At 39.0% G+C, this 13,132-nt stretch overlaps 1 protein-coding gene across 2 annotated transcripts in view; it reads right to left on the reverse strand.

Annotated features, from left to right (window-relative positions):
- OSBPL10 (oxysterol binding protein like 10) overlaps window positions 1-13,132 on the reverse strand; it is a 141,422-nt gene that overhangs the window by 53,734 nt on the left and 74,556 nt on the right. For both annotated transcript variants that reach the window (XM_049816940.1, XM_049816939.1), the window contains exon 5: window positions 1,630-1,840. In XM_049816940.1, coding sequence (XP_049672897.1) covers window positions 1,630-1,840 — 211 coding nt within the window. The remainder of the gene's footprint in view (window positions 1-1,629; window positions 1,841-13,132) is intronic.

Consider the following 13,132-nt stretch of genomic DNA (forward strand, 5'->3'; position numbering starts at 1 on the left):
TCTTAGGAGGAACAAACAAAAACACTTAAATTTTATTAAGTACTTTATAGTCATGGCTTTCCAATTTTTTAATTTTTTTTTTCCAAAAAATATGGGATTCCCTTTCAGCAATTACTAATGTTATGCTTGCTTTTCTCTGTTCTTGTGCGCAGATCCTCAAAAATCATTGTCAAGTCTGTCAGGTCAAAATACACACGCTGATTTAACAGAAGATTATTCTGACACATTCAAGGACATGTACAACTCAAGTCACCTATCTCTGACAGTTCACTTAGATCACAGGGACATGAAAAACAACCTTCAGGGACTTTGAAACTAGAAAGTGACTTTCTTCGAAGGATGCTTTTCATCTTTGTTCGAAACCATTCTCTTCTGAAATCAAATTATATTAAAGAATTCAATTAAATGCACTTTATCATTACCATTTAGATATGTGCAAGGCTTTTTTTGCATTTTCTACAAGAAAACCAAAATACAGAAAATAAGAAAATTTTTTGTTTATTTATGTTCCTTTATGAAATACATCAGAATCTGGATGCGGGAAAGTCATGACATACCACGGTATAGGTGTCAAAGTTTTTACGCTCTTTTTTTCTAGAACCCTTTTTACATCATTTGCCTACTTCTCAGCTGACACTCTCATGTTTCTGTTCTCCCTAGAATGGGAATTCTTCAGAGGGCTTCCTACCTAGCTGTCTCAGCAGCCCTGAGGGCATATGCTGCCCTGTAGTAAACCTACTGTATGTAATGACAGGTTGAGGGGGAATGTTGTTTAAGCACCTGAAGAAAACATAAAAAGCCACCCCATATCCAGAGTTCTGCTGCTGCTGTTCGTCTTATATCAAGTCCTGCTCCTGCTTTTAGACTAGGCAGTGCAGTCTGTGTATGGAAAAACACTGACCACCCTTCCAGAAAGCTGAAGGTCCAACTTCCAACATTATCGACAGAGATGTAGAACTGGGTGAACTGAAAAAATTGAGCTACATGGGGACTGAAAGGTTCATGCCTGCGGAGCTCAATGCAGAATCACACTGTTTGACATTTTAGGCTCATAAAAATTTGCCACAGATTTTTTTTTTTTTTTTTTTTCTTCTAATAGTAGCATGGACAACTCTTTCCAGATTTAAAGAAAACCACAGACTGGAATAAATGGGCCTCAACAGCATCCTTCCATGTAGAAAACTAGAAATATAATTTTCACTGTGGCATTGCGTAATATTACATTTACATATTACATATTATCAAACAAATCTGTATTGTAATTTCAATCTAAAAAAAACCAAGCAAAACAAAACAACCAAGCAGGTTCTGCACTGTCATTAAGAATATAGGCTTATCTACCTGTTCTCCATGCCCCCCTTTGTTTTTTGGGGATTTTTTTGCTGTATTCAGAACCTGATTTCCCTCAGAAGACTTAGGACAGGCTCTTTTCCTCCTCTCTTCTGATTTCAACAGATTTTGCATCTTTTTTTAGGCAAAGAAAAAAATTATGATACTTGAGGCTGTGAAAGCTTACAAGCTGCTCACCCCAACGTACCTCTCTCAAGACTGGTTAATTTTGCCTGCTTCAGTATCATAATAAAAAACCCCAAGGCACATAAAGTAACACCCAAGAGAGCTTGTGCTCACCTGATGACAGTGTCCTGTTATGATGCTGGCCCACTTGATGCATGCTTTGCTGTAACAGAGTCAAACATTCTCCAAGGCAGCTCAGGGTGGCAGCAGAGGTAGCTTTTAAAAGCAGCAAGTCCTGATCCAAGGCAGAAAGTGGCCCAGAACTTGGGAGAGCTTCAATGGCTTGTACAAGATTCTTCTGTTGTCCCTCAACTTGGCTCATGATCTGTAAAGGTCCAAAAACATCTGCTGTCATAGGAAATATCACTATGTAGCTGTTAAATTCTTATGGGTTGATAGAGTGACTAAATGTGAAGAACTACCACAAATGGATGTTAATGTTCTGATCCAAACATACCATATACTTACCTGCAGAAACGAAGAGCTTGAGACTACCAAAGGCCTGTAAAAATGTCAAGACTATGTTAGAGAAAATTGTCTCTTAAAATAGTAGGTTCATAGTAGGTTTAAAAGTGTGACTCATACTTTCTCAAAGTCTTCATAAGGAAAAGTATGAAAATTCTACTTCCCTCTCTATTACTAATTTAGGCTTAGATTTTCTTTCCTTTATATGTGATCTGAGACGCCAGAGGAAGCTATACTGTCCCTCCTCCTTCTTTCCTACATAAAATAGCTAATCACAGTTTAAGAACAGACATTTATCATTTCTCAAGCATCAGTAAGGATTTTTTTATAAAAAATAAGGTAACTTGTGAGTTTACAGACATTAGCATAGGATGCAACTTAGAGTACTTATTTACTTTCAGATATGAATACTAGCTGTCAGGGAGAAAGTTAATCTGTTTCTAGATTTGGACCATCCAGATGAAGACTAAATGCATGCTTATATAGCAGATAAAAACCAAATCATTTGAGCAGGCTGTTCTCTAAACAAATTGGCAAGCTTCCAAAATCCTTCTGAAAGCCAAAAGAAAAAGGAGATATTTAAAACTTCTCTCTCCATTTTTATAGCCTGTAGGAAATTATACATGCACATAAGAAGCCTCTTCTCCTACACTTACCTTGCAAAGAACTTATTGCAAAAACTTAGAGGTTCATACTTGAGGTATCCAAAGCTTTCAGACAAAAATATCTGAAGACTTTGTAAGCAACAAAGATTCAAGCTCCATTTGTCCAAGCTACTACATTGTAAAAATGTATTATGAACTTCATGACTTTTGTATTACCTTTATCATATTTTCAAAGTATGGTGTGCTTCCTGTAGCCTACACTGTGGTAAATAGACTGATTAAAGTAGTATACCTTGAGCGCACTGAAAAGCAAGAAAGGAAACTGAACTCAAAAATGCAAATAACCATCCTTGCAAACAAGTTAGAGTAGAATTAAGTGAAAAGCTGTTGTTGCAAGGTTCGTAAAGAAATTTAACCAAGGTTGCTGAAAGTTATAATAATGACATTTTAATAGTCAACATTTAAAACAGAGGCCAAAAGCATCAGTAGAAGCCACAGTCAATTCTAATTCCCTTTGACAGAAAACAAGATCAGTCAGAAGGTGACACAGACCCCCACGATACGCAGCTTCTGGGAACTGCTAGAACCCCAGGCAGTGCTCTGCTTTGAGAAGTCACACACCATGTAACTGAGCTCCACAGCACAGAGGGTTGCTTCAAAGCTAAAAAAAAACCCAAAAGCACCACGGACACACATTCATGCAAATACTCTTCCCTCAGGAAGAGAGCTCAGGGAAGCAATCTGAAGGAACAGCTAGGAGAAAAAAAATCATCTCTTCTCCCTGGAAAACAATATAATTGTATGGAAAACTGCTTCCCTCCTTTTCCCATCCTGCATAAGAGCGTGACACTGAAAACCTGATGTTCTCATGCTTCACAGCAACAGAAATGTTCTATTTTCATTTCTAAGTGACTAGTTCTCCTATCTTTTTTTTTTTTTTGAGAGAAAACTTACAGTCCTGAAGATTTGCTTCCATAGGAAATAAAATCCAAAATAAAACTTTGAAAAACTCAGACATCTCCATTTCCCCCTCCCCCTTCTCCTGCAGCTAAGACAGAAGTGTAAGATAAATTGACTAGAGAGCTTAGGAAACATTTGGAAAATTAACTGAATGTTTGCAGTTATCACCTAGCCCAAAGCTTTACAGGTTTTTATCAACTATATTCTTCCTACATTAGGAGAAATTTAAATAAAATCAATGATTTATTCTCCCTTCATCCAAAACAAGGTATTGCTGAGTCTTACTATTCTCTAGCTGAAGTAAGATAGTTTTAAAGAAGCCTTTTTTATTCATCCTTTCTGCACTACCTAGCTTCACATTGTAGTTGAGATACCAGCAGCTGTTCTACAGACCTGACAGAGCAGAGACGCCAGGAGAACCAGCTTCTGTGTAGGATTCAAAGTATTAGAACTTACTGAACATTTGCTGCTTGAGCACTGATCAAAACCACTCTGTTTAAGGTGCTGATGAACAGAACAAAAAGGAAGAACCTCCCCTATTCTAGAGTCATAGAACAACTCTGTGGCAAAAGGGGAAGGAATTAACGTATATTATTGAAATAACTGAATTTTTTTACATGCTTGCCAATTGGTGGGGTTTTTTAAGTCATTAACAAAAGATATTAAAAGAGTTCAAGTGTGGTTGATCTAAAAAAGAATATATCAAAGAGGAGCCAATACAAAAACACCACACCATGCTAGACAAAACTCATTAAATAACACATTAACCCTTAATAGGCCAGACACTAGGCCATGCAGCTATAGCATTGTTCTCTACCTTACTTGTGGGTCTGCTTTTTGCTATCTTGGGGCAAGGGGAGGCAGAGCGCTTGATTTATCAGCACTCTAAGCTGGTTTCAAAACCAGAATGAAAAGCTTTGATTTTGAGAAAGTTAAATTGTAACTTTTGTTTTGTAAAGTGAAATAACTTCCTTAATTTTTACACAGGGTTATTTTAGTACCTTACAGCTCTCCATCCTCCCCATTTGCAAACAGAGACAGCTCAAAGTAGTAGTTCTTTACTTTTTAAAAACACCAAAGACTATTTGTCCCCATCCCCTCATCAAGTCTCAAGCCACTTCTCTTTCCACTCTTGTTTTAGCTTTGGCAACCCTCTTCACCTATAAATAGCTTCTCATAATATGGAAAAGAAACCACATATTCCCACAAATGCACTCAAACTTCAGAAATACAACTCTACGTTAAATATAAAATAGAAAAACTAAAAGAACTTTCAGGACTACACGTATTAAAAGGAATTAAATGTGTGCATGTATCTAACATTAGTAGCCCTTCATTTACCTAACTGCAAAACATTCAGTAAGAAGCCTCAGGCTAGGAAGAGACCAGCTCATATGCATGGCTTGCTCCTTTCTCCACCTTCACCCTGCAGCAGGAGAACAAGCAGACCACGTAATGTGTTCCCTATTAACAGCTGTTCCTTAATCTTGAAGGAGATTCAGACCTTTTAGCTTGCCAGAAATTCTCAGGTATTGTCCATATTCTGGAGGTGGGTTGACCCTGGCTGGATGCCAGGTGCCCACCAAAGCCACTCTGTCACTGCCCCTCCTCAACCAGGCAGGGGGAGAAGAAATACAACAAAAGGCTCATGGGTCAAGATAAGGACAGGGAGAGATCACTCACCAATTACTGTCACAGTCAAAACAGACTCGACTTAGGGAAATTAGTTTAATTTATACCAATCAAATCAGAGTAGGATAATGAGAAAGAAAACCAAATCTTAAAAACACCTTCCTCCCACCCCTCCCTTCTTCCCAGGCTTAACTTAAATCTCAAATTCTCCACCTCCTCCCCTCCAGCTGCGCAGGGGACGGGGAATGGGCGTTGGGGTCAGTTCATCACACATTGTCTCTGCTGCTCCTTCCTCCTCAGGGGGAGGACTCCTCATTCTTCCCCTGCTCCAGCGTGGGGTCCCTCCCATGGGAGACAGTCCTCCACAAACTTCTCCAACATGAATCCTTCCCACAGGCTGCAGTCCCTCAGGCACAGACTGCTCCAGGGTGGGTCCCCCGCGGGGTCACAAGTCCTGCCAGAAAACCTGCTCCAGCGCGGGCTTCCCACGGGGTCGCAGCCTCCCTCAGGCACCCACCTGCTCTGGCGTGGGGTCTTCCATGGGCTGCAGGTGGATATCTGCTCCACCGTGGACCTCCACGTGCTGCAGGGGTCAGCCTGCCTCACCATGGTCTTCACCATGGGCTGCTGCAGGGGAATCTCTGCTCCGGCGCCTGGAGCACCTCCTCCCCCTCCTTCTTCAGTGACCTGGGTGTCTGCAGGGTTGTTTCTCTCACATATTCTCACTCTTCTCCCCAGCTGCAATTGTGCAGGGTTTCTTTCCCCCTTTCTTATAGATGTTATCCCAGAGGTGCTACCACCAACAGTGATGGGCTTGGCCTTGGCCAGCAGCGGGTCCATCTTGGAGCTGCGTGGCATTGGCTCTATCGGACACAGGGGAAGCTTCCAGCAGCTTCTCACAGAAGCCACCCCTATAGTCTCCCCACTACCAAAACCTTGCTACACAAACCCAATACAATTTTTCTGAATAACACTACCCTCAGAGAAATCTGCCACCCAATGACAGCCTCACGGAAGACTGAATGCAACAGGAATCATCTCTGATGTCTTCCTCAGTAGGTCGTCTGCTCTCTACCACTTGCTCCAAAAGAGCTAATTTACAGCTTCTGTTGCTGCCTGCCTCCTCCTCTCCCTGGCTGGTCTTAAAATCCAGTGTGATTGCTTTCCCTACTTAGCCTAGCCACAGCAACTGCTCACTACTCCTTCACAGCTGGAATTGCACCTCCTGGATCTCCCTATTATGAACACACAGCCAACCATGATGTACAGGACCAAATGGTTAGGTGACAAGATACCAAACAAATGGATAAGTAGAAATGACTCTTTTCTTGGGGTCACCCCCACAGTATGTGAGAGAGGCAGAAAAAGCTATGAGATACCCTAGGATTGCAAAGAAATGTATTTCAGATATAGTAAGAAGAAAGAACCTTCTTTCATACAGTAAATAAGCTAAAATTAGCTGTTAAAAAATAATTTAAGAAATAATAATGAAATAATAAGGTGCTATTTTCTCTGCTAAAAGAAAAATATTACAGTAATTCAATATTTTATTGAAGTAGTAGATGATATATTAATCTTTCCCATGAAGAGAAATCATCTTACAAAACCTGAATGTCATTTTTGATTTAAGGCTTCAATTTGTTTCTGAAACTAGAAAGAGATTCCCAAGTATTAAGTATAATAATAAACACTCTGTTAAAGATTTTTCCTCACATCCTAAACCAAGGATAAATAGAAACTTCAAAGGAAGAAAACCGAATAGCCACACCTAAATGGAAGACCGTATGACTGCTTTTGACATGATTTTATTTACAGTGGAAATGCTCATTACTCAAGACTCCAGGACTACCAGGCCTAAGTCTGTTTGTCCAGCCCAGATGGGTATTATGAAAATCAGAACATTTTTCTTTCTAGAATTAGTGATCCTACAGGATTTCACACAGCTAATACAGCACATCACACCAACCTAAAGCAAACAGCAGCTTTAAGCCATCTACAAAACTACCTGATCCACAGCTGTCTCAGGGGCATCTCCCAAGACACAGCGATTTCAATCTCCCTGAAGCAAAGGAGGAATGACATCAGCCATATTACCTCAAAGGGCAAGCAGACACTCTCCCTTTGTCATACAGGCCAAGTGGAGCTGGCCAAGAAAGTAAGTAGCGTCACCAATCCTGTCCTATATAGCAATTTAAATACTTCAGATCTTCCTACCCTTCTTTTGGAATATAAAACCTGAGGAAGATTCTTCAGACCTTGCCAGCCTCAATCTGATAGACACATGAACAATTTAAATTTTAACATATGACATTTTCCTTTTATGATATTGATCTTCACACATATTGAATCCCTTTATAGTAGGTATTAAGATACACTTACCCATGTGTATGAAAAAACCCAAAACACTCCAGAGAAAAAGGAAAATATTCTTTTAGTGCTGAGAACCCACACAAATTCTGTATCATCACACTATTCTGTGACATGCTAGAAATCATTCATCAAGGAGACATTCGGCTCCATCAGTTAATAACTCTTTTTCTCTACTGCAGTATTCTCTGCGCACCACCACCAGCAGCACATTGTTTGCCTACTTATCTCTAGGCAATTCCTCCGAATGATTTAATGCAGTGATTTTTATTTTTAAATCCTTTCCATTACTGACTGTATGCAAGTTGAAAACAATCATTAAAAACATGGGAAAATAAACAACACAGTGCTTAGATGAAAAACAGAGCAACTGTAAAACTAAACTGTTGTGTGGGAAAAGCTTTAGACCTTTAAATAGTAACAGAAATGCAACACAGGTCACTTTCTTACCAATTCTAAGTCAAGTTGCCCTTGTGAGAAGTTTACTGCCTTCAAAGGCTAGGAAATAGCCAGTCTGCTTCTTCACTTTGGGGTTGGGGTTTTTTTGTTTGGTTGGTTTTGTTTTTTTAAAAATAAATATAGTGTTACATGAAAAAATGGTGTATATATATCTCTCTCAATCACACACACATATACACTTTCTGGAGATATTAATTTCCTGCTTTTAGACAATAGTACCAAAATAAAAACATTTCAGAAGACATTGGGAAAGGACACGAGGAGAGACCAGCTTTTCAAACCACCCCAGAATAAGTCGTAAGTGATGAGTCAGGATCTTAGCTGTCATTGTTAAACAAGCATATACCACAGGGCTTTTTTTCTTTTCTTCAATATAAAACACTGCTTTTGTTAAAAGCAAAAGCAGATGAGTGACAAAAAAGAAGAAAGACCACACACAAAAAATAAAAACCTTCCAAGTCATTGTAAACCCAGTACATTGGGTTGACATGTAAACCTAATATAATCATCAAATCTGACCTTGAGCAAGGACTCCTCTTGCAATCTTGACCTGTATGTCATCAACACCACCACAAACTGTCATATTGTAAAAATTAAAAGTTAAAACAGACAACAAATATATGTAAAAGTATAATATACACACACACACAATGTACCAAGTATATATCAAAATAGAAGATATAGATACCTGGAACTCCAATGTTGCTACAGCAATCATACCAGTCATTAATTTGACACACTAGCTACCAATTCAGATCATTCCCACTTAATATTTCCATGAAACTTTCCAACTTTCAACTTTTTATTCTGAGAAAGGAAATAGCATAAATACACATGCAAAAAGACTATTGTAAACACTGTTAATCACCAGTTCAAGAGATATACCTCTCCAATTGAGAGCTCTGACAAATTAAGGTAACTTCTACAACTGCATTAAAAGTGATAAATTTTTTTTTCTAATTTAAAGCATTTTTTGTTTGAGTTTAGCATTTATACCTAACCACTGCAGGGCAAGAGAACTTTTGCCTCGGCTTAAATTCTGAAAAGCGTTCTCAAAATACTCAAGGTCACTTGACCAAAGACATTTTCTGATAAGGATTTATAGACTTCTCTCTTTTCTTCAGTAAAGTCATGTCCACAGATCTTTTAATGGGATTTCATCAATAACATGCAAGCCGGGAAAGCAAAATTACAGCTTAATATATAACTAAAGTGAAAGAGCTATACGCAGAGGTTGCTGCTAGAAGTACTGCAGTATATAATGCAGCTATAAAGAGAATTTTGCATTTCAGCTTTAGAAGTGTCTAGAGTGGAAACATGTACAAGACCAGATGACCACAAAGATGCTTAAGTTCCACAAGTAACACAGCTGTACACTTTGCTTACAATAAAACCTGAGCTTTTGACCAAAAAGAACCTCCGTGAGCTGTGAACAGAAGGGAATTCTATCCACAAAGCTTCAATCTGGATGAAGACCCACAGCAGCCTCTGTGAACATTACTATGCTAATGAGAAAAAATATTTTAAGAAGGGATACTGGAACACCAAGTGAGATATTCTGAAAGCATCTTGGAAAGATGGAACAAGATAATGCCATCTGCATCAATTTTCCTTTCTTGATTACTGCTTCCCTCCCATTACAGAGAAAAAGCACATAATTCTCCATTATTGTCACCTCATGGTAGCAGCTGCCTCGACCTCAATTATTTTAAAGAAGCAAACAATGAAAAGTAAAATGATTTGTTATATAATAGTTATTAAGGCTTAGACACATACATTCTATCAATGAAGCTTCAAAGGAGCAAGTTAATTTTCACTTGGCGTTTAATTTGCTGAGACATAACAAAAAGTTACGGAACAAACAGAACTATACTTCTGACAATCAGGATGTCAGCTAGTCACCAGGGCACATTTCTTTCTTTTCCGTCCTTGCCTCTGCTTTCACAATTCTATTTCCTTCCTCGGAGGAGAATGAAAACAAGCTCCCATCACCCCATCCATCTCTTTTCCCTAACCAGGAATCTACATAATCTCTGTTAAGGGAACAACTGAAAAGCCAGTTGCTACATATCTTCATTGTCTCAGCTAACAAAACATCATTTACTTTGGGGGTTTGTTTTGGCTTTTTTTGCTCAGCCTTCTCATTGCGTGCTCTGCAGGGTGGTTCTTGTGAAGAAAACCTTACAGAACAGAGAGCAAATGTCATCAGGACTGATTCTAAAAGCCAAGCCTAAGACAACCAGGAGAAAACAAGGTGTGGAGAAGGCAGTCTGGCTCAGTTGTTTCCTGTTCTTAGCTATTCTTTCCAATCTGTTGCTTCCATTGATGCTGCTGCTGTTCCACTAGTCACCATCAGCACCTCCAGGGACTATGAGCTCTCCAAGGACTTCAGCACAGTATTTACACTCCAGGGAGCAGCTGTTATTTACCAACTCCTGTCATGCACTTTTAAAATTGGTTAGTTAATTTATTCATATACTAGACATGATCCTATGCTCTGTTCTTTACACATTCTATTCCTATTTTATATCTTTTAATTCTGTAACTTGGACACTTACTGCATATCTTTACAACATAATATCATTCTATTTTGTGAAGACAACATTCATTAATCATTTGATGGGACTACAGACTTCTTACTCATTGGTCTACTATCCAGTAGCTTATTAGTCACACCTCCAAGCTCCCTTGCTGTTAGTTGTACAGCTACAATAATCAGACTTTGTATTTTGTAGGTCTGCATACTATTGCTTTAGCCCATAAGGTTGTTGGATTTGAGGGAGGAAAAAAGGAATAAAGGTCTTTTTGTTGATGGGTCTGGAAGCCTTAAACATTCCTTCCAGTACCAGAGGAGGAAAAGTAATCTACCTTCCCAAGAAATTCTCAGTCTGTTGCAACTCAGGTATACAGGGTGAAGCTCATCCTTTCCTTCAACGCTTTAAAACAGGCAGAAGCTCAGCAAGAAAAGGAGCTGACCTAACTACCTGTTTTACAAAAGCATCTCTCTGTTCAGAAGAATAAAAGACAGGCTATACTTAACAGATCTATCTTCAAATACCTAAGAGCGTATGAAATCTGTAATTGTCAGCATTCTCTGGGACTTTATGCAGATGCTTTATTTGGATGCAAAACACTCCCAAGGACAACCTGAGTGTCCACTGTGAGTTTCTACAGAACCCTGCTTCTTACACTGGGCAGAGAGACACCAGAGAGAGGTTCACAGCCCTTGCAACACATATGCTAGTTAGTAGAAAGGATCTAGCAGTTCTGGCAGGATGCCTGAGAGTGCCTCCAGAAATCTCAGCAAAACAGCTCCCCTACTTCAGGCCAAAACAAATCAGGTGCTTCCCTTTGCTACCTCAGTCAGACTTCTTATCACACCTCTTTATGACCACAGTTCCAGACTTAAGGTTAAATTCTTGCTTTCTGTACTCAATCTGTCCTCCTCACATGAGAAATTAGTTTCTGAATGAAAGAAAGGAAACTGGCGGGGGGGGAAGATCAATTACAGAAAAGACCTTGTGTCCATGCAGATGGACTAGGACAAAAAGTTCAAATCTTGCCAGAGAATGAATGTTCTCAGAGACAATCTTGGATTTTCTAAACTAGAAAATGCTTTTAATATTAATCAATACTCTGAGATATTCATCTTCCCTTGAACGACTTCATAATTTATGGCTGAAAAAAAAAAAAAAAAGAAAAAAAAAAAAAGAAAAAGCTTTTCCTGTCACCCTCCCAAAATTTGGTAGTTATTCTGAGAATCCCTTCTTGCTGAAGATTTGAAGAGAACACTTCTCCCTTCCAAACCAATATAAACTTCAGGTTCTTTTACCTGTGGAAGAGAAAGATTTACAAACAAACCAGAGTACTAAAACACTGGAGGAAAACAAAATTCCTCTGACAGTGTCAGCTACCTTGAATGTTTCATGGAGCTACTCCACAAGTCTTTAGGTGAGAAGTTAAAGCTTTTCATTAAGAGCTGGCTGCCATAATAACTCCAGTGAAAGAGCATGATTCAGACAAACTGTATGAATCAGCGCTACTTTTCCCCACAAATCAGAGTGAATAGGCTACACATCTTCTGCAAAATTATCAGTATCAGTCTAGCACTGGTCACTTGGCCACTGGAGGGAGATGTCTGGGGATCAGTGTCTATTGCAAGAGACACTACAGATTTTCTTTTTTGCCTGTTACATTGGAGCTCCCTGTGGATCCTCCACATCTGTAGGTAAAAAATGACGTCTGCTACCAGTGTAAGGTTTGTACAAAACCATAAGTAGTAAGTGCTAGGGTTCCTCCACCATGAGCTCTTTTCTTGAGCATTTGCTAATCTACCTGCTATATTAACCATATCCAACTAATAGTCACCTACTGACACTTAGGATTTACTATCAAAGATGACTCAAGGGGAGCAGGGTGTTGGGATCTTGAGGTAAAACCACAGAGAAAAGAAAAAGCAGACAGTGTCTGCCAAGGTTGTTTCCCCTACCCCAAGTTGCTTCCAGTGATCCAGAACCAAAAATTATAGACACAAAAGGAAGGAGCTTGCAAGTTCAAGTATATCTTGGAGAGCAACTGGCTGCCATCTAGCCAAGCAGGAAGCACACTGTTGATATTTTAAACCACAGAATGCAGCTTTGAAAACACAGCTTATTAAAAACACCTTGCAGGAAATTATTCTTACACAATTTTACTATAAAAATTACCTCAAAATCTGCAAGGAAAGTAATTAGTTTTAGTGATTAAACATTGTTCATAAGCAGATGTTATTGTATGGGCTCTTCTGAGTTGCAGTTTTCCGTACACATTTCAGAAGGATCACTTTGGTGAAGTTAATAGCTATAGCACAGAGCTTGAAAGCATATTTTGATTACCAGCAACTAAGGCACATTTGTGAATTTTAAGCATTCAAAAGAGCACCTAAAAGGTTGCTGCTAGTCATTAAGTCAACATCAGCAATCACAGGAAAATTCTATTAGTTAACTGCGATATAGCATAGTATTGATAAAACCTGGGGTTTGTACTTTGAGTGAAATCAGTCTTCAGAAGAGAAAAGGCCATGTTGCACTGGAACATGAATTACACATTTCAATATGTGTAGGTTCAAGGATGAGGTTTCTCTCAGAACA

Source organism: Accipiter gentilis, chromosome 14 (genome assembly GCF_929443795.1).
Source record: "Accipiter gentilis chromosome 14, bAccGen1.1, whole genome shotgun sequence".
NCBI lineage: Eukaryota > Metazoa > Chordata > Aves > Accipitriformes > Accipitridae > Astur > Astur gentilis.